Raw genomic sequence first — 23,501 nt, forward strand, 5'->3', positions numbered from 1 at the left:
TATGTCCCCGCACCAATCATTCTGGAAATGTCAGAGTTCTATGGTGTGTCAGAATTGTTCCTTTCATAGGAAATTTCCTGAATATCTCATGACTCTATCTATAATGGGTAGCATAATGTTGGCTAATTAGCACCAAGGTTATTTATATTGTGTGTATATATATATATATACACACACACACACACACATATATAATTATCAGAGTATGTGTAAATTAATCCCAGATTGAATTCTAGCAGCGTTTACTTAAATGGTATGTTTGATGGTGAAAAACTGACCATAGAATACAGTTTCCTACTGCTCACATTATTCTTCTCTTCCTTTTGCAGGGATACATTTGAAGACTAGTATTTTGATTTTTTTCTTAGAAATTCACTAAAAATTAGACTCGAAATAATGAGGTCTTTATTTTCTCATCCCACAGGTGTCTAATTTTATAGAAATCCAAGTGTTGCATTAAAATTTACCATATACTCATCCAGTTACTATTATTTCATATCATGACAGTGCTGCACAATTAAAAAATTAAAAACTTATAATGAGAATTGTATGATAAACTAAGAAATTTGCATACATTATCTCTTATAAACTTAAAACCCCACATTTTGGATACTCTTATATTATCTTAATTTTGCTGCCAAAATTGTAAAATTATTTTGACAATATTTTGCATACATTTTGGTACATTTCAGAGGCTAACCATTTTGTATTACATGTCTTTTGAGTTTTTACAAAGTATGGTATTAACTTACTTCCAAAGGTAGAAACAGTTTTATGAGCCATTTTGAAAACTAAAACAATTCATCATTTCTGAAGACAGAGCCCAGTCCTCCACGATCTAGCCATGTTTCTTTCTTGTGTTCAAAAGACAAGCTACTACTTTGCAACAAGTGCAGTTTGAAATTTTTATATAAAGTATTTATTTTATGGCTGGGTAAATCAGAGATGCACACAAGAAAAAAATTCTTTGGAAGAAATAAAATTTGAAGGCTGGGTTCGGTGGCTTATGCCTGTAATCTTAGCACTTTGGGAGGTCGAGTCAGGTGGATCATTTGAGCTCATGAGTTTGAGTTTGAGACCAGGGCAACTTGGCAAAGCCCCATCTATACTAAAAAGAAAAAAAAAAATAGCTGGCATGTTGGCTCACCCTTGTAGTTTCAGTTACTTGCGCGGCTGAGGCAGGAAGATCATTTGAACCTGGGAGGTTCAGGCTGCAGTGAGCCACGATCACCCCACTGCACTCCAGGCTGATGACAAAGTGAGACCCTGTCTCAAAAAATAAAATTAAATAAATTTGAGCTATGGATCTGTTGCTTGGATTTGATGGTGTGATTAAATAGATATTTATATCCAAATTCTTTTGTATTCTGTCCAAATAAATATTAAATATCTACATAGGTTTTAGAAATTGGCTCAGTATCATTTTAAAAGACAAGTTCAGAAACACTCTTTGTTGAGAATATTCAAAAAAATAACTTGTATTATAATTATTTTCTGAGAAGGAAGAATCCTTAGCATATATGTGATGCAGATAATCATATTAGGTATATTTTGGTATTACTATTTGCTTTTAAAATTAGTTACAGTAATGTGAACCTTTTTTGAGGTGTATAGTTCTATGAATGTCCATACATGTGTAGTCTCATGAAACAAGCAAGATACTGAACAGTTCTATCACTTTAAAAGCTTCCTTAACGCTGTCTCTGTCATACTTTCCCTCACCTTTTTTTTTTTTTTTTTTTGAGACGGAGTCTTTCTCTGTCCCCCAGGCTGGAGTGCACTGGCGCGATCTCGGCTCACTGCAAGCTCCGCCTCCCAGGTTCACGCCATTCTCCTGCCTCAGCCTCCCGAGTAGCTGGGATTACAGGCGCCCGCCACCATGCCCGGCTAATTTTTTGTATTTTTAGTAGAGACGGGGTTTCACCGTGTTAGCCAGAATGGTCTCGATCTCCTGACCTCGTGATCCGCCCGCCTCGGCCTCCCAAAGTGCTGGGATTACAGGCTTGAGCCACCGCGCCCCGCCTTTCCCTCACCTTTAACCCCTAGCAACCACAGATTTGTTCTGTGTCATAATAGCTTTGCTTTTTTTAGTAAGTAGTCTTATAAGTTGAATGATAGAGTATGCAATTTTTAAAGATTGACTTTTTTCACTCAACATAAAGCTTTTGAGATTCATTCGGGTTGTTACAAGAGTAGTCCATTTTTTCATTGCTAAATGGTATTTTATTACACATATGTATGATGGTCTGTCTGTTCACCTTTTGAAAGATATCTAGGCTGATTCCAGTTTGGGGCAAACATAAAGAATTTTGTGTGAACATAGTTTTCATTTTTTTAGGGTATATCCCTAGAAGTAGGATTGCTGGGTCATATGATAGATTTATGTTTGACATAAGAAATGGCCAGGTTGTTTTCCAGGGTAGCTGTACCATTTTGCATTTTCACCAAAATTTATGAGAATTCCAGTTGTTCCACATCCTCATCAGAATTAGTATTGTTAAGTTTTTAAATTTCATATAATCTAATAAATATATAGTGTCATTTTATTATAATTTTGATTTTCATTTTCCTAACTGCAGATTATAGTAAATCTTTCTTCATGTGCTTTTGTACCATCAGTATATTCTATATGATTTAGTGTTAAGCCTTTTAAGTGTTTGTTTGTTTGTTTGTTTTCTTAGTTTTGACAGTTCTTTATACAGTCTGCATGCAACATTACAGATGTTCTCTCAAGGGCTGTAGCTTGTTTTTAAATTCTCTTAACAGTGTCTTTGCAAAATCAACATTTCTAATTTCATAAAGTCCAACTTTTTCTTCTGTGGATCATGCTTTGATATTGTCTAACAACTGTGTAGTGCCCTGTCACAAAGATTTTCTGCTAAGTTTTCTACTAAATATTTTTAGTTTTACGATTTACATTTAGGTCTATGTTCCATGTTTGAGGGAGAGAAAGAGAGAGAGAAAAAGAGAATGTGTATGTGTGTGTGTCTAATGTTTAAGGTATAGATCAAGGTTCATTTCTACTGAATTATATATTGAATCGTCTTTCCAACTTTGTTAAAAATCAACTGTTCATATTTGTGTGGATCTGCTTCTGGACAGTCTTCTGTTCCATTGTTGTATGTATTCATTCGTTTGGCAATACTGCAGTCTTCATTAGTGTGGCTTCAATATTAAGTCTTTTTGTTGTTGTTGTTTTTTGAGACAGAGTCTCACTCTGTTGCTCAATCTGGAGTGCAGATTGAGCTCACTGCAACCTCTGCCCCCTGGATTCAAGGGATTCTCGTGCCTCAGCCACCCAAGTAGCTGGAATTACAGGCATGTGCCTTGAAACCCAGCTAATTTTTGTATTTTTCTTTAGTAGACAAGGAATTTTTCACCATGTTGACCAGGCTGGTCTCGAACTTCTGGCCTCAAGTGATCCACCCACCTTAGCCTCCCAAAGTACTGGGATTACAGGCATGAGCCACCTTGCTGGGCCCAACAGTAAGTCTAAAAGAGAGTAGTGTAATTTCTTCAGAAATTGATTTATCTTTTAAAAAAATTATTTTGGCTATTGTAGTTCATCTCCTATCACATATTAATTTAAGAATCATCTTGTTTAAATACACAGAAAATTTTGCTGAGAATTTGCATGGAATTATGTTACATGCATACATTATTTGGGGATCCAAATTGTCTTCCAATCCATAAACATATATCTCTCCATTTATTTAGGCCCTTTAAATTTATTTCTTTTTCTTTATAATGTTCAGCATACAGGCCCTATATATTTTAAAAATATTTGTTGAATAATTAATTGATAGGCGCTATTATAAGTGTATTGCTTTTATTCCTCTCAGATGAACTTAAGGACATGTAAGTGGCCATATCAAAATAACCTACTTCCTCAAATAGAGAGCTTTCCTAGTCTCAGCTAGCATGACTCAGTTTCACTATCTGCTTTCTTTTGACCTTTTTCAGACAAGTTTTTTAAAAATTACAATAATTTGTTTCAGAATTTGAATCAGATAGCAAGTTGTAGAAGATTGCATATCCTTAGGAATAGTTTATTACTGAATATTGCTGATAAAAATGTTGATTTTTAATATCATTTATAAATGTACCACAGTTTGCTGAGTACTAGTAAAGAAAAAAGACAAATATCAAAGGATTCATAGTCTGCAAACTTTATCCACTCTAAGTGTTTGCTTGCTTGCTCGCTTGTTTATTTTCCTGTTTATTTTCTCCACAAAGGAAAGAATATCTAATTTTTTATTATCTTTAACACACAAAAAAAGAAAGTGAAAAAGATAGGAGGGTACATTCAGTATGATGTTAGTTCACATCTGTTTTGTTATGAGCAAATAATCACTTTTTTTTTTACAAAGATAACTTTTGTCTCATTTATTATTGATTTTTTTGTAGATTTTTAAATAGATCATCATATAGTTTTTAAAATATCTACTTGAAAACATTTATGTGACTACCCACCAATTGTAGGTACATGTGATATTTTTAATGATAAACAACTCATCATGTTTATATGTTTATCATATAAAAGTCACTGTGTTCAAGTTGAGTTTGAAGAGAAAACACTAGTGATTAGTTTGCATGAAAGATAAGGTTTTCAAGCATTGTAAATAATCATGTTTAATTACTCTGCTGAGTCCTAAAATGTACAAATGTCTGACCTCAAATTCTACCCTCTTCCAAGACTTAAAATTTATGAATTATAAATGGAAAAGGTAAAACTCAATTTTTAGAGTATAGTGTTGTAAAATATCTGAATACTCTTATACTTCTAATTAAATGATGCTGTCATACATGTGGCTTTTTTCTCTGTTTTTCATTTTTCTATGCAAATACTGTTATTTTATATTCAGATTATTTTAAATGAATTTTCAGACACCCTTGGAGTCTAGATAATGAAAATGTAGTGAATTAGTTATATGTTTGTTAAAGGCCAAATGGCTATTACATTATGGTAATTATACACACACACAATCTCTCATATTCCTATCTACTTTAATCAATGAGTTCAGACATTATTAGTAAACTTCTGATACTCTGCTAGTGATTGAATTGCAAACTTTTAAAATTGTACTTTGTGAAATTTTATAATTAGAAACCAACTTATTTTTTCTACATTTCTTTTCACTCCTCTCACCCTGCTTCCTCGTCCTTCCTGTATCTTTTCGTTTCTCTCTCCCACTTTCTTTCTCTGTGCTTTTCTCTTGCTGTTCCTCAGATTTGTTTGTTTATTTATGTTTGTTTTTGAAACAGGTTGCCCAGGCTGGAGTGCAGTGATGCTGTCACAGTTCACTGTAGCCTCGCCATCCTGCGCTCAAGTGATTCTCTAGCTCAGCCTTCTGAGCAGCTGGCACTACAGGTGGGCACCACCACACCTGGCTAATTTTATTATTATTTTTATCGAGATGGGGTCTCAATACGTTGACAGGGCTGGTCTTGAACTCCTGAGCTCAAGTGATCCTCCTGCCTCCACCTCCCAAAGTGCTGGGATTACTGGCGTGAGACACCCCACCTGGCCTTTCTTGGGCTTTCCTTTCTATTTTCTCTTGTTCTCTCCCAAACACCCTTGTTTTCTCCCTTCCTCTTGTTTTTCTATCTTCATCAGACCAATATTTGGCAGCAGTACCATTGCCCAGAGTTCACCAAATGCTCATGCATAAATACATGTGTGTGTACATACAATTTCAATAGCACTTCATTCAATGGAAATATGATTTCGTTTCTTAGCTTACGTTTCTTATTTAATTAGAAATGCTTAGAACTTTAATAATATGCAAACATTTCTCGATACTGTTCCTATCAGGACAAGAGAAAAAAAGTTTCCCCAGACTATTTCCTTGTGTCTAAACGAATAAGGATCCACATCCTGTGAGGCTCCACTTAATTAAAACCATTAAAATCACAAGACTACTTATAATAGTGCTTACATTTTCTAACTAGAGTTTCTGATTTCACAGTACATTTTATTGTCTCTTTAATAACCTGGATTATGTTTTCTTGAAGTGTTCTAAAACACTTCTATTTAGTTTTCAACCGACAGCAATAGTGGATTAGATACATGTGTTTCATCAATTCAAAGGATGAACTAGTTTTTATTAAATTAAAATGTGAAGTGACTAAGTAATTATAGTTTAAAAATTTTTCAAAATATTTTTGGAAACATTTTTGCTGCTGGTGTTGACTACTGCTATTAACTTTACTAGAAAATCAAGTTATCCTTAAAAACTGATATTTTGTCATTATGGAAACAAAAAGCAAGATGCTTCACTGAATCTAGAAATTACTACAATATGTAAATGGAAAGTATCTGCTACCAACTGCTAGTAAAAGACAGTTAGGAGTGAGCAATGAATCCACCTCTTTTACTTTATCTTTGCATGTACTTTGACATGCAGGTGAGTGAAGTTTTCCAATGCTTCACTTCATCTTTGCGTGTACTTTGATAAAGGTCATTTGGACAAACCAAAACAGGTTATATATTAAGAAATTTGTGGGGGGGGGGGTTTCTGTCCCCAAACTTGACAATGATGCTTACATAATACTTTAAACTATCATTCTTTAATGATATCAAATAAACTATCATTCTTTAATGATATCAATACTTTATATTACTTATCAATACTTTAAACTATCATTCTTAATATGCCTTTTTCTTTTTTCAGTAATCGCTCACAAAGTCAAATGCTTTATATTATTATATGGGAAGAAGAAAAAAAGAATATCTTATTTTAAATTAGCCTTATTAATAAGGAAAGCACATATTGCACTACATTAAGTCTTACGTTGGGCCCTCTGTTTCATGAATTGCATGATCCCTGTGTCACTGATACTTGTATGCTGGATGATCTTGTAGGAACCCATAGCTGCTTCAGAGTATAATGCCGTGATATGAAGTGATGTAGAAAACAGGAGAAGCTTTGTCACTGAGTCAGCTGCAAGAAGAAGTAATGTGTATGAATGTACAGTATAGGGAAATCTATGAAAGATCCAGTCTCTTTCTCCCAAAAGACTCTGTTCCATGATACAAGGAGAATTCAGTTCTTTTTGGCAGACCTCCATGTCAGTTTGGAAGCAGTAAAAACAGCCGCAAAAACAAGCCTCGTTTCTCAGTGTCTTTATGCTCACGTTTTAAGTAACATTTTTTCTCTCTTATTTTTGTTTTGCTTTGTTTTTAATAACTAGGAAGTAAAATAGAAATCCATTCCCACTGGATTGTTTGAACATAGTTTCCATAGTTGGGTTGTAGCTGAGAATGAATTATAGCAATGAGTTCAACTGTATGTGATATGCTTGTATCCATTCCTGGCAAAATTGGAAGGAAAGGCCCTGCATCTCTTAATTGAGGAGTGGATGACTTTAAATGACATTACATCAAGAAAGGCATAGAATCCCAGAAGATGATGTAATTATGTTTAAAAATGAGTATTATTAAATAATTCACACTATTAATGTGGAGAAATTAGGTCATTTTCCCACTCCTCCCACAAATATTCAATCTTAACATCTAAGTAATGAAACAACACAGCCAGTGTTATCCATCCTGGTACTAAAAGAGAATGCCAGTTATGACAGGCTCATTGTTTACTTTAACAGGTAATTTGTGGACCGGAACCATTTAATTGTTCTGAGTACATAATTACATGTCAGCAATTTCCAATTTAATTAAAATGTACAAATCTGAAGATTAAGGGAATTTTTGAATTATTAATCATTTTTCCACTAGGAAATCTTGTTGCTCTGCAGGAGATTTGTCCAGTGTACAACTATACGTATTTTTTTCCTTCTCTTTCACAGACAGACAATTTTCCCGCAGAGCCCAATTACATGGGCAGCAGGCAGCAGTTTGTTCAAAGGTAAGGCCTATTAAATAACTTTTCTCAGCTTCCCCATTTGCATTCGTGTCAAAATTGCTTTGCAAGATACTACACTTCAGATTCAAACTAGTAGAGACAACACTTTCTCTTCTTTTTCTTTATATGTATTTCAGTAGCTCCACGTTTAAGGACCCAGAAAGAGCCAGCCTGAGAGACAGTGGGCACGGGGACAGTGATCAGGCTGACAGTGACCAAGACACTAACAAAGGCTCCTGCTGTGACATGTCTGTTAGGGAGGCACTCAAGATGAAAACTACTTCAACTAAAAGCCAACCACTTGAACAAGGTGAGTGAAGTCTTCCAATGCTTACAAAGTGTAAAGCTTAAGCAGTCATTAGAAACCTATTAGATCTAGAGTTGCAGTTTATCACAGTGGAATGGACTATTGATAATATATCAAAGAAACAGCAAATCTTGAGGTTGCCCCAGAAAAAAAGCAACCATTGAATAACACAGTCAAAAATGACAAATGAAGGCCCTGGGTATCATTCATTAATCCTAAAGTAAGAACTTGACCAAAGTCACTTGATTGTTCTTATTTCATAGACATTTCCTACCCTTTCCTATTCGGGGTTATACTAACAAGGAAAATACGGCATATATTAGCTAGATATGTATATTTATGAATTTACAGTATAAAAATTAGTAAATTCAACACTTTTTAGATAAAATGAAATCACTGAATTTTATAGCTCTTAGCAATGCATGTTGATTTATTTTTTGTTTGGATTTTAGCTTCAAAATAGCTTTTCAAGAGTCATAGGTAAACCAGAGTTTTGGCTTTCTTTTGATTTACATCTAAGACTTCATGAATATCAAATGGGTAATAAAGCAATGTGTCTTAATAAATACATATATATTTTTGTAAAATTTTATCTAATTTATTCGTCTCATATGACTTTTTATTAATTTTAATGTTTTTATTGTTTCAAATACAATAAAATGTTTGCTAATGATTCATCTAAAGTAATTAAATTACTCTTATGTATAAGACTAAAAACTGTGAATAGGTTTTTTATGTCCTATTGTAAAAAGTGAAAAGAACTGTAGTTGATATAGTAATAGTCTTCAGAATATTAGTAGCATTTAAATATATTTACACTTATTATTTCAATTGTTTTGAATGAGAAACTACTTTTAAAATATGTGAACCTAACCTCTAAGTCATTTATTGATTAATGATTTATAGAAAGTAAATTTTTGCCTGTAGGGCAGCCTGTTCTATTATATATATCTCAACAGATACAGTGTTAAGTTTTCTAGTCATGTTAAAATGTTTAATGTAAATATTAATATACCCATATATATAAGTATATACATATGTTTATATATACTTATTTATATATATTTAAAACAAAATTAATATATATTCAGTTTAAATATATATTAATATTTTTGGACTAAATATAATTATGCTGAATTTATTTTAAGGTTGACCTCAGAAAAAGCTGTTTTCTAAGTAGTAATTGCTAGACTGATGACTTTTTTCACGATCTTTTACCATAGCAACTTTCTGTGTTAATAGTGCAATATTGTTTTAAAAATTATTTTTAACAAAAGCAATGTGAATCTTTATTTATTATTCCCATTTTCTGAAAATATGTATGTTTACTTGACGTGACTTAAATGGTCATGATGGGTTGTTGCTCTGTGATTTTATAAAATATGTGAATCTTTGAGATACATTTTCAATAATGGGTTGTTGAAACTTGATATGTAAATACACTGCATGAGATAGACCCATCTATGTGCATGACACATAAAATGACTGATAGATAATTGATTGGCTACTACTTATGAAAATGCCTAAAGTAAGTAAAGAGTTTATCGTATCTTTATGAGAAACTCTGTTAATTTTTTAAAAAATGAGCAAACCAACAAAAACAACAACAACAAAAAACTGCTATTCACATTAACTGTTTAATTCCATGCCAACCACTAACTTAGAAATGTATTTGATAGAAGTGAATTTTATGTATATTCTCTTATAGAGAAAGGAAGCGGTCTTATTTCTTATGTATGAAAATGCAATTTATACTAAAAAGCTCTTTTTTCAATTTTGATATTGAAAATTGAAGTCTGGGGAAGGTGGATATTATTCTTAAAAGAATGCCAAAGATAGCATAAATTTTAAATAATATTGCACAGGAAATAATTGCTAGTCTAAGAGTAAGAATGCCACACATCCCTATTAGTAAATACAGGAAAATTATTTTGAATCTAGAAGATACACTTAAATAATTTATGAATTATATGTAAAAGACTGGCTTCCACTTTAAAGCATGATTTATGCATATATATATTTTTTATTATACTTTAAGTTCTCGGGTACATGTGCACAACGTGCAGGTTTGTTACGTATGTATGCATGTGCCATGTTGGTGTGCTGTACCTATTAACTCGTCATTTACATTAGGTATATCTCCTAATGCTATCCCTCCCCACTCACTTCCTGTGTCCAAGTGTTCTCATTGTTCAGTTCCCACCTATGGGTGAGAGCATGCGGTTTTTGGTTTTTTGTCCTTGGGATAGTTTGCTGAGAATGGTGGTTTCCAGCTTCATCCATGTCCCTACATTTTTTAAAGTTAGTTAAAATAATATTTCACTGATTGATTGATCCATTGATTTGATTTATTCATTCATTTAATAAATATCTAGTAAGTGCTTTGAATATGTAAGGAAACGTTAGATTATTCAGAAATGTCAAAAATGAATTTGAATTAGAGCCTGCCTTTAAGTAATCATACGTAACTAATTACAGATAGGGTGATCTCTCTCTCTCTCTCTCTGTCTCCCCTTCCCCCTCTTCATGTTCCCCTCCTTTGCTTTCTCTCCTCTCGTCTTTCTGTGTCCTCTATCCTCCTATATTTCTCTATCTACTTCTCATCTGTATATCTCTTTATCTATCTTTTTTGTCTATGTCAACTATTTTATCTATCTGTCAGTCTGTCTTTCAAGTATCTATGTTTGTATCTGTTCATCTAGATTTCGAGGAGGAGACTACATTTATTGAGTTCTTACCACTTACCATAAACAGTGCGAACAATTTCAACATTAGTTTGTTTAACCTGCAAACTCTAAAAAGTTTTTAGTTTTATCTTACATATAAAAAATAAGCTAACTCAAAGTTTATTAACTGGCACAGCAGGGTGGAGTTTAATCCTAGGTCTGGATATGGCTCTAACTTTTCTATTTTCCACACAACCTTGTCTCCAAATGAGAGACTTTGCTCAAATAACCATTTTGACTCATTGCTATGAGAATATATTGAATAAACATCAGAGTAAGTAAAAACTTCAGTTAATGTGTGCAAACCAAGGGGGAGAAGATCAAAATATCTCATATGCATTGATTGAACTACTGTATTTTGCTCAGTACCTGAAACATATTACCTCATTTAATTTTCATGGCATTTATAGGTAGGAAAGTACTGTTACTCTCACATTCAGTAGATATTAAGTAACTATTAAGTAACTTTTTTAATATTCTGTAGTTATAAGTAGTGAAGGCAGTATAGAAATTTAAAAAATACATTCAAAGCCTGCCCTTTCAAACAATGTTTTATACTATTCACGTAATGAGTAGTTTACTCAGAAATAATGTTAAAATGTTAAATAAGCAAGCAGCTATTGTCTTGATCAATATATTTATTTATTCTATTTGAAAAACATCATGAGAGACAATTCCACAATTAAGTCAAGCACACATATAAATAGCAACTTTCTTTATAGATGAGAGATGATGACAGCCATATACAAATAATTATTTCATGTAGATTTAAAATATTAAACCCTAATTTTAATAGTTTCAAAATTACCCTAAAAAACAAAAGTAAATTTTCTCTTACGAAAAAAAACTAGAGCTAAATGAAAGGAGATGTGTTTATCAGTCTTTTTCTCTTACTAAAAATGTGTAGCAGTGCCTTACACAGATTTCAATTAAAATTCAGTAGCATATTATATTTTATATCTTTATATTAGATTCTTTTCCAATTTAAATGATCTCATTTTAGAAAAATAGTGTTTAATATTTAAATTGAAATATTTTTTTAACTTAGAAATGAAAATCAATTTCAAAAATAATCTTCACATTTTCAATACTTTCTTTGTTAATAATGGTTTTCCTTTGGAAATGACTTAGGCCTTTTGAGATTTTATTTTATTAGCTCAAATATTACTTTGTTTCTCATCTTTTGTGCAGTGAAATTTTTTCTATTTGTTCCGTTCCTGATATTTGTGTATTTTTGCTACCATTAGTTTAATTCCAAATACATCGCAAAGGTAATGTATTGCCCACTATTTTGGCAAAATAATTTAAAAGAATTCAGCAGCTAATTGAAGGTGTGATGTACTGTACTAGAGCTGAAGACAGCTTTAAGGATGTAATGTTAATAAACCCGTTAGTAGGAAGAGGTTATTTTTTCTTTTAGTGTGATGGGAAAAAATTCAAAGAATGTATCTAGTTTTTTTCCATTTTATTGCATGTTTGTGCCCTAGTTTTCTATTAGTTAATTAGATTTTCTCCATACCCCCCTTCATCATTTATAAAATATGGTAGGTAGGTAGATAGATTAAAAAATTCCAAATATTTTGGAAGTTGTATAGTACCATAATAGCATATTACTTAACAAAAAGGTAAATGTGTATTTTTACCTAATAAATTATTGTTTATTTTTAAAATGGGAAAAGAAAACCATGGAATATTGAGAAAAATATATCTGATCCTTTTTTTTTAAACTGATTTTATATTTTGGAAGAAGACAAACTGATTTATATCAAGACCTAATGAAAATAAATATAGTATTAGTTCTGTAAAGAAGAGCTACATATAGTTTTATAAATAATAAAACTTTTTTAAGAGTTTATGAAGCTATGTTTTCTTAAGCCTCAGAATATTATTCAGACTTTAGCTTCTTTAAGTAAGTACTGTATCTTTGAATTTCTATCCATTAGAAGCCCTGTAAATTATTTTGATTGTTATCAATAACTTTTTCTTAATGAAAAGATTTAATAAGCATTTTCTAAAATTTAGTAGTCTCCATCGATTTCTAAATAATAAAGTACAGTCCTTATAAATGCTTACCAGCAATTTCTCTGAGCTCCTTAATGATGGCTAAGTGATAGTTCCCAATTTTCCAAGGATTATCAGCTTTCTGCTATCTTTATAATTGACTGAAACCAACTCCTTGAAATAGAATTGTACATGATAATTCTGTTGCAAACTGTGCCAGAAGTGGTGGTGGGATCATCACCAATTCTAACATCACCCTTTTGGGTGGCCGGCTGTCGGTCCCTTCCCCGTGACTGGATTCAAGGACTTCTCTGCTTCCCAGGGATTGCCATTCTAATTCTTTCTCATTTTTTCATTTTATTTAATTGCCTTGTAATTTCTAGTTTTCTATTTAATTCTATGGCTTCCTTCTCCTGCCTCTACTGTTAGAAAATCTGTCTTCTTAAATTACTTTGAGTTTAAAAATTGCATAATGAAATTCTCGATTCAAATCCAATTTTTAAAATCCATGAAAAGTTGACAGTAATAAGAATATCAAATATCTTTGGTTTGCTTTAGTGAATTCCACTTCTAAAACTAAATTTCTTCCTTAAGGATGGCCTTTTTTTCCTTCCTAGAGAACATTCTAGAAAATCACAGAAAGTAAAGCTAATAAATATTTGTTTGTTTCTTTAAGTTAGTATTTGAATTTTGCTTGGGGTCACCTTAATCAAAATAGGCTTAGGCTAGTTTAAGTGAGGGCAGTATTTGTTATGTAATTTCACAGTCACCTAGAGGTGAGGGTGGGGGAGGCTCTGAGTTTCACTCCCTCAAGTCTCCCTTTCTAATTCCCCATATAATGACTGAAATTTCATCATATTTCTAATTATGTTTGGAAATGAAACTGATTAAGAAACTTTACACAATCTGTATTTTACCCTGAAGGAATTATTTAAGAAAGCTATAGCAAGGAAATAGAAGTTGAGGCTTGTACCCACCTGGGGACGAATGTGTGAAACCACACATTCAGATCGTGTGAAGTTAGTGAGTTAGAGGTTTAAGGTGCTGACCACAAACCAGTTACTTTACAATCTTCCCTATAACTGACACTAAATAGAAAAGTAGTAGAACTGTTTCTTTCTGTGTTCTAGTCTGCGGAATGGTTACTGTAGTTCTGACTCTTCCAATTAAGCAGTCGAGGCCTTTTCCCAGACCTTCCCATAACAGACAACAGCCAAACTTTTCCCAGACCAAAGAGAGGGTCGAGATGCTTATTCCTGTGGCCCAATAGCAAGATGCAGACGAACTGGGAAAGAAGAGAGTTTACTTCTGTAACCGAGTACAGGGAGAAGACTGGGAAAAGTATCACCAGACCAAGTCAAAATTACAAAGTTTTCCAGAGCTTATATACCTTCTAAGCTATATGTCTATATGTAAGTGTGCATTTGTCTAAAGACATAAGTGATTAACTTCTTCTAATCTATAACTAAGGTCTGAGTCCTGAAGACCTTCCTCTGGAGCCTCAGTAAATTTACTTAATCTAGATGGGTCCACGTGCCGGGGGTGATTACCCTCATTTTGTCTCCTGCTAAATCATGGAGGTTTGGGAAGTTCCTTTAGACCCCCCAATAAAACTTGTTTGTGGAGGTCTGGGAAGTTTCTTCAGACCCCCAGTAAAACTTGTTTAATCCTAAACGTGTCCTGTTAAGAATTCCTTTGTTATCTTGCTATGCTTTAAGGCCCAGGAAAGGCCTACTCAAGACTCTTGATGGGCTTTTGTTACATTCCAGCCTTTGTTTAGGGGCACCGGCTCTTTCAGCTTTTAATATTTAACCTAACCACTCAATCAGTGCTGAAACAGTTGTCACAGAGGCCTGCTGTTCAGCTGTTAGTGAGACCTGGCCTGCCACAAAACCACTTCCACATAACCAAGAACATGAAGGTGATGACTGTGTCCCTCCTTGTAGTGGCCATATGCCAGTCTCTGAAAACAATTTTTAACAGAAATGCTGCTGTAAGTTTATTAATAGTAAATTTGTCTTAGGAAGGAAATAGAAAATTACTATCATATATGGGCAACAGGAAGAAACTGTTGAATATTTAACACCAGAAAAAAAAAAATTACTTAGAAATGTTTAAGGACACTGTTGCTTTCACATAGGTGGAATCTAAGAAACTGCACTATTTGCCAGGACTTCCAATTATTTTCAAGCCCTGTAAGGTTTTACTAGAATGCATTCATCTAATAGCATCTCAGTGTCAATTTTCCCACCCTCCTGTGCTGTCTTTCAAGACTTCCAAAATTCATCTCAGTTTATGTTTTCTGGATAAAGTGTTTCCCAAATTGTATGCAGCTTCAGTTTATTTTTGCTTACCAAAGTTTGCAACTGCCCCACAGTTTACCTAACTTTAAAAGTTTCAATATATTTTTCACATGTGCAAACATCTGCTTCTAGAATCCAGCAGCTGGTATCATGAAAATAGAGAGATTTTATGATTCTCATATTTGTTGCTCATTGTAAAGCCTCCTAACAAGTGTTGCATGATTTACTATGGACTCATGTGATTTTCAGAATCTCTTGCTTTTGCTAAAATTAGGGAATGCTGGGACTATATTTCCAAAAGTCCTAAAAGCCCTCTCCTGCCTTATAATTATTGTATCTTTCAAGTAAATATCTCAACCTATCAACATAAAAAAGTTCTTTTTTTAGTTTTATTATAATCACAATATTTCGTTTTATTTTTTATTTCATTTTATTTCTTTCTAGAGACAGGATCTCGTTCTGTTGTCCATGCTGGAGTGCAATATTGCAATCACAGCTCATTGCAGCCTTGATCTCCATGGCTCAAGTGATCCTCCTACCTCAGCCTTCAAAGTCGCTAGGACTACAGACACACGCCACCATACCTGTCTAATTTTTCAAATTTATTTATAGGTATGGGGGTCTTGTTTCATTGGCCAGGCTCCTCTTGAACTCCTGGCTTCAAGTAATCCTTCCGCTTCAGCCTCCCAAAGTGCTGGGATTACCAGCTAGAGCCACTGTGCCCACCTTTTTTATTTTTTATTAAGAAAACTCATGTACTATTATTAAGTACACTTTTATGAAACTAGGAGGGTGCCCATACACTATTAAAATTCAGACTAGTTATCAGCATCAGTTAGTTAAGAACTTAAGGAAATAATTTTGTTAATTTAATAGGTCTAAAACATTCCCCAGAAATTTTCTCTTACTTCACTTTGAGAGCATGTTCCAATATTAGAAGTCCTCTGTTCTTTTAAAAGCCACATTACAAAACATTATGGTGAGAAGAAACCTTGAAATATAACGCCTCCATTGTATAAGTAAGAAAACAGACAGTTTCCATCGAGTCTTCAGGTTAGTGGCAAAGGCAATACTAGTTCCAGGTTTATGGTTTTCCACTGTAGGACTCTTTCCATCCTACCAAGCCATTCCCATAACACACAATAGAGACTTCAAAGTCTCCAAATAGGCACATCATATCTATAGCAGCACCATTTATTTCCTTACCTGAAGGAAATCTGAAGATGTAAGTGGTCATTTTTGAGAGCTTGATTCTTGATCCTTTAACATATATTGAATGAAAGCTCTAAAATATCTCAATCCAGACATACCCACTGATACTACTGTGCTGTCACCAAACACTAGGATGTATGTATTTTGTCAGTCTGTGCACAGTATCTCTATTTCTCTTATCTGTTGCTCATTGATTCTTTCCTTAGTGTTGTAAGGAATCATGGAAACAGGAAAGCTTTTAACTCATTCATTTATTCATTCACTGTTTTAAAATAGCTATACCACGGAATACAAAGATGAGCTGAGGCACAGACTGGGTTTTCAGGGAGCTCACACTGTCAGAAGAGAATCTGACATATAAACTATGAGGTCAGTGCAGTGAGACATATGTCCACAAAATTCATATGGAATGAAAACCCAGCCCAAATTTAGGGAATCAAAGAGAATTTGTGGAGTAAGAAACATTTGAGCAGACCCTTCTGCACACTTGGCAGAGTAAAGTCAGAGGAGAGAGGATGACAGGAAACATTCAGAAGCACAGATGAAGTAAACCAGCGTATGGCAAGTTGCTGTGAGGTACAGATGAGTAGCGATGTGTGAGACTAGGAATGGCAGATATGAGACTAGGGAGGTGGCTGGAAGCCCAGTGATGCAAAGCCTGATAGAGAGCCATTAGGGGTGCTCAGGAGGTAACATTGCAAACTTGCATTTTAAAGAGATGATGTTTCTGGCAATGTGTCGGGAGAGAGGAATAAATTAGGAAGCTTGGGAAGTAGTCCAAGGCAAGAGAAAATGAGGCCCAGGGTAGTGAAGAGGTAGGAGGAATGAACAAAGTAAACGATTAAAAACTTGTTTTGATATATGCCACTACTTTTATAATGATAACGGATTGCTTAGTATTTTATTTGAAATTAGTTTTTGGGATAAGAAATTCTAAAGGAAAAAAATGACATAATGTCTAGTTGGAATATTAATTGAATTATTTAATGCCTTAATTAAGTTTTTAATGTTATGTATGTGTTAATTATCTCTTAATGTCCGATGCTTATATGTTTATTAGAATTGACTCAGTAATGTGGAACATTTGAAATTCTTTTCCAGAGATGCTAGGAAAAAAACAAAAAAACAACTTCAGTTATCCAGATCTTTGAGAAAACCTTCAGAAAACAATTAGGTAGTATAAAACTTGATATGTTATTTTGTCATAGGATTGTGACTTAAGTAGCTGCCTAAACAATAGTGCAGTTTACTAAGGTGGTGAAGACAGGGTGAGGTCACTGCAGGAACAACATTTGGGCTTTATAAAGAAGAGTTTAGATTTAGACATGTTAGTTAGAAATGTCTGAGGCACCCATATGGAAGTATCAGAAGACGCAGCTGGCAATTACAGTTTGGCAGTCAGAGAGGTCAGGAGGTGTAAACTTGCAAGTTATTGACATAGAATCATACTTAAATCCAAGTAAATTAATGAGAAAGAATAGTGGGAGAAAAGATAATAGGGTTCATAACAGAATCCCACAGAACACAACGGTAAGAAGCTAGGAAGAGGAAGAGGTCAGTAATAGTTCAGCCTGCCAAGAAAAATACTCGGTATGTTCTGTGGGAATCCAAAATCTAGAGACACCTAGATATTTCACTGAATCCTACAGTTTTTACATTTCATTTCCAGCCAAGTATAATTGATAGCCAAATTACATCAATATATTGGTTGAATACTGCTGTTTCTGTTTAAAATAAAATATACTGAGCTGGTTGTATTTTATGATTCACAAACTAGTCCTGAGGGCAGTCCCAAATATGTGGCCATGCGTGACTGGCATAAATGTATAACTTTTCAAGCTCACTATTTTGATAGAAGAAACATTTACTTGAAAAAACATGCTTTGAATTTTTAACTAACTTTTTGTCTTGTGCCACTATGCATATGGGACTGTCTTAGTTGTTATGTTGAATGTTTGTTCAACATATATATATTGTATTTCTGGCCTGTGACAGACACTGTTTCAAGTGCTGAGGATTGAGTAGTAAGTGCAACAAACATTCCTGCTCACATAGAGCTTACATTCCAGTGAGGATTCCTAGCCAGTTCCCTAGACTCTCTTGGGACTTATGAAACCTATTTTCAAATAATTTACAGTCTAGTAATGAAAATGAAATATATATTGAAAATATAGTAAAATGTAGAAAATAATGTATTGTTTAGGTATAAATGAAAACTCTGGGGCTTTTAAAGAGGAGGGATAGAATACTAATACTTATTCAGTGAAGATTTCATGTAAGAGTTAAAATTTGAGCTAGGACTTAAGAGATGAACAGAATTTTACTTTGAGAGATAAGGAGAAATTTAAACAGCATAAACAAGCATGAAATATAGAAAATATATATACAATGTTTCAAAGAATTGTTTGATGTATTCAGAGGAGAATGGACAGAGACAGAAGAGTTATCAGTAAGAACAGGAAAGCCACAGTCAGTAAGGAAGGAGAGGGGTAGGAAGCTACATAGTCACAGTGGCCAAAGCTTCCCAAGAAGACACAGTGTCGGTTCTTTAGAGAAATCTAACACAATGAAGTTCAAGAAACACCTATACAATCTGATAACTGACAGGTCACTCCTGATTTCCATGAGAGGAGTTAAGATGTTAAAAGATAAGAGATTTCAAAAGGATATATGGCGGCACAGAAACTCAAATACTGCATGATCTCACTCATGTGGAATCCAAAAAGGCTGATCTCATAGAAGTAGAGAGTCAAATGCTGGTTACCAGAGGCTGAAGCGGTTGAGAGGTCGCGCTAGAGGATTAGAGAGATGTTAGTCAAAGGATGTGTAATTACAGTTAGAAGAAATAAGTTCAAGAGATCTTTTGTACAGCATGGTGACTATGGTTAAAGGTGATATATTGTTTTCCTGAAGAATGCAGAGACTGTGGATGTTAAGTGTTCTACCTACATACATAATACTATGTGAAGTAATACAGTTTTTAATTAGCCAGATTTAACTATTTCACTATATATATATATCTCAAAACATCATATTGTATATGATAAATAGGTTTTTTTAAAGAGGGATATGTTAAGGAATTATGGTCAGAGATTGGAGACAGAAAGTTTCCTCCTGTTTCAAGAAAACGTAGCAAGTAATGGAGAGGGAGCTGGGGTAGCTAAGGAAGATAGTGTTATGGATGAAAAATGCTTTGAATATTCAAGAAAACCGAGTATCAATATACTGAGGCAGTTGAGGCAGTTGATCCAGTTAGGAGGAAATAATGAAGGATTGGACTAGAAAAAGAATACTCATTGAAGCATAAAGGGGAGGCTAGCTTTAAAGTAAAGATAACTCTTCTGTAAAGAAAGGAATGAAGAAATAAATTTGAAAACATAAACAGAGATTGGAAGAAAAGGATAAACAATTGCTGGTAGTTTATAATAGGTGGCTCTAATCTTTTCTATAAAGTGCAGGGTAAAATCCATTAATCTCTTATTTCACATAAGCACTTATATAAATGACACTCAGGTATGTAAAAATTCAGAGAAGCTAAGAAAATTACCAAGATATTCTACCACAAGGTGCACATGTGTCAAAAACACATGTGGCCACTATTTCATATTTATAATTGGTAAAAAACAAGAAATAGGGGCATGGAATATATCAAACCAAATATTTTAACATGTTAAAATTAAATTTTTCTTTGCTTTTCAGTCTCATAGTTCTCATGAATTTTTGAAAATTGATGTTATGATATTTAGGCATATAATTCTTGGAACTGTATGCTTTCCAGAATTAAGAATTTTTCTAATCTTAGAAAGGTGCTATAGTGCATATACATACATTACGTAGCATTTCCACTGGATTCTGTGGCAGTATCCATAATCAAACACATTAATATTGTGTAGTGAAAAATCTGAATACTCACACTAAATGGGGTAAACTAATAATATAAGTAACCTATGTCAGTTCAAGTCAGTTTTATTCACCAAAAAAGTAACAAAGTTACTTCGAGATATGGAATTTTTTATTTTAAAATTATGAATAAGGAATATGCAGTCTTATATTTAATTTGCATGCTACAGCTTTTCCTTTTAAAATTCTTGACAAGTTATATTGATGATGATTTAAGCAGTCGTATAATGAAAAAAATTATCTACTACCAAGATACATTATTTAATCCAATATTCTATGAAATCATAATAGAATTGTGCAGTTAGGAAATTTTGGACTGAATACAAAAAAAGGAGTGTAAGTGGTGATGGACTATTTAGTGTAGCCAAAGTAAATATGAAAAATATTTACTTTGGGGAGCTAAAAAGTAACCTAGGCACATGGTAATGTATAATCACAGCATAGGATCATTTTGAATAGCACTTTTAGGATTTGCAGACCAATAACAAATACACCCTTACCTCTGACACTGGGTTTATTTTTGAAACAAAATATATATTTCATGGAAATTCAATTGTCTGCCCTAGATTTTATTTTCTTTGAGGATTTGATAATTCATATTGAAAGATGAAATTGTTTTGTTTTTGTTCTGAGTTATTTTCTTTCTAATTTCAATTACTGTGTTCATTACATAATATTCTTTATACAGATATCTGACCTTTTACCCTTACAAGCTAAGAGTATTTGTAGTATTTAATGGGAGATGGCAAGAAAACCTGAGAAAATTTTAATGCATACGGAATAACTTCATGATGTATGCAAGCATTCCTCCACTCTTTTAGAAAACAATAGACAATAGATTACATCTTAAGTAAATATAAATCTGAGAATATTTTCTTTACTCATGGGGTTATGTTTTGATGTTTGTTCAGGGCCAGGTCTCATTATCATTAATTCATACATGGATGAGGTAATTCAGTAAATATTACTTCAGCACTCATGTGTATCACACTGTTTGCCTTTGAAGTGTTTTGTCTTTGAGGATATCAACTCTCTTTTGATCTATCTGTAATTCCATTAGGTAAATGTTATATCTACACACACACACATATATATGTATATATATGTATGTGTGTATGTATATATAATTAATTTTGCTAGAGAAGTAAATAAGGAATGACTTCACAAACTACATGAGCTTGTAATACAGTCTTGAAAATGGACTCTCTATCAGATGAAAATATAAAACTTACAAAAATTGACAGTAATTTAAAAAGTGAATTGAGTGTTTAAAGGTGGGATAAGAGCATCATCAAAGAAGTGGAGATGTAGCAAGCCATAGCGTAATTTAGAAATGACAAATAAATCAAAATATTTTTATTGGAGTGTAGGGTTATCATGGAGATAAATTGGACCAAAATAATTTGTTGGGGTCAGATTATGAAGGACTTTGAATGCCATACTAATGAGTTTAAATCTTATTTTACAGGCAGCAACAAAACTTTATTTTCAGTGTGGTTACCTAGTCAGGTTGTTGCTTTAGAATGATTATTTAATGATACATCTGAGGAGGGTTGAAAATGCAAATAACTTGATGGCCAAGCTGATCATTCATCAAGTTTCAAAAGGACAGTGGCATGTTTAAAACTCTCTGAACTTTGTATATTATAATATCATGTCATTTAATTGCTGTGCCCAAGACTTTTATTGAAATTATTCTGAACAATAAGCATAACTCAGAAGAAATATTGTGCAATATCGATTTCTGTTTGTTGATGATAATCCAAGTTGATTTTTCCCACTCATTTTTACAGCAGAGCTGACATTCCTATGTTAAATATAATTCCTAATGAAACTCTTAAAAGAGTATAAATATACAGCAAACCATATGAAGTTATTCAATCAGATAACAAAGATCAGCTAGTAATAATTGGTAATTTAAAGAAAAAAATTATTAAACATCTACTATGCATCAAGCATTGCAGCAAGTGCTTTTAAACACTTCTCTCCTCAAGTTGTTGATATTGCTGTTACCGCCTTTAAGAGATGAAAACCTGAGCATCAGAGAATGAGGTGACTTGCCCATTTTGATGCCTTTAGCAGTGCAGCAGTTGTCTGTCTTATGCCATGTCTGTACTCTTTCCACTCTCATCCCTTTTACTTATTTACAATCTTAGATAATTTTGTGCAAAGGAGAGTTTGCAGAACATTTATATCAATATTTCTAAGTTGGAAATAAGATATGTTACTTTTAAAAGGTGAGTTGAACCTGATTGTTTATAACTAAATTTAAAGATTTATGGAGAGTACTTCAGCACCACATATAGTCATCTGATTAACTGTGATTATTTATTAGTATTATTCTTTTGATTTACCTTGCTTAGCATTTACTCCTGAGACTCATATCTGGTGTTTTTTGGTTTTGTTTTATTTTGTTTTGGTGCTTATATAGATGACTTGCCTTTACCCAGAATAATCTCTAGTTTATTGCTACAGATTCTGCAGTTAACCCTCATTGGTCTTACTGAAAATGGATAGAAGACACAAAAAGCTCTGTGTTAACACATTAACACCATTTAAAAATAATTTAATTTCTATATACTCATAAAACCACCCTTATATATGAGGCTTAGCTTATTAATATATAACCACTGGTGAAAACAAGATATAACGAGACAATTCTAAATATACGGTCTATCTCCCAATTCAGTGCCTTTCAGTGCCAAATGGTATTTCTGCTAATTTTGAGCAATAAATAAGATCACTTTTTACTTTTTAAATGTTGTATTTATTAAGTGCTAGCGTGAGTGTTATGTTTAGAACTATCTCAGACTCTTCCAAGATATCTATATTATACACACAAATTTAATTCCCCTTTAATGAGACTCTACAATGTACAAAACACTGTAGTCCATCTGTATTCATAAGACATTTCACAGTTCTCTAGGTAGTTGATCAGAGTTTTTGCACAATTAAAATAGAGCAGCAACAACAAAAAACCCCACATACTTGGTGAAACTCCATTTTTTTCCCTCCATCCCAAACCTGCCAGCGTTTTATCTTCACTTCTATCCGAAGCCCTCCCCAGCCATCTTCCTTCTTATACTCCTACAAGTTACCTAGTCACTCCAGTTAGAAACAAAGGAATTACTATTTCCTTTCTCTTCCTCATGCTAACATCTGTCATTAAGCTGTGTTGTTACCATCCCCC

At 33.3% G+C, this 23,501-nt stretch overlaps 1 protein-coding gene across 2 annotated transcripts in view; it reads left to right on the forward strand.

The window, feature by feature from the left end:
• PCDH17 (protocadherin 17) overlaps positions 1-23,501 on the forward strand; it is a 100,311-nt gene that overhangs the window by 29,155 nt on the left and 47,655 nt on the right. For both annotated transcript variants that reach the window (XM_030813464.1, XM_030813465.1), the window contains 2 exons: positions 7,807-7,865; positions 8,000-8,172. In XM_030813464.1, the coding sequence (XP_030669324.1) occupies positions 7,807-7,865; positions 8,000-8,172 (232 nt within the window). The remainder of the gene's footprint in view (positions 1-7,806; positions 7,866-7,999; positions 8,173-23,501) is intronic.

The sequence above is a fragment of the Nomascus leucogenys genome, chromosome 5 (genome assembly GCF_006542625.1).
Source record: "Nomascus leucogenys isolate Asia chromosome 5, Asia_NLE_v1, whole genome shotgun sequence".
In the NCBI taxonomy this organism is placed as follows: domain Eukaryota; kingdom Metazoa; phylum Chordata; class Mammalia; order Primates; family Hylobatidae; genus Nomascus; species Nomascus leucogenys.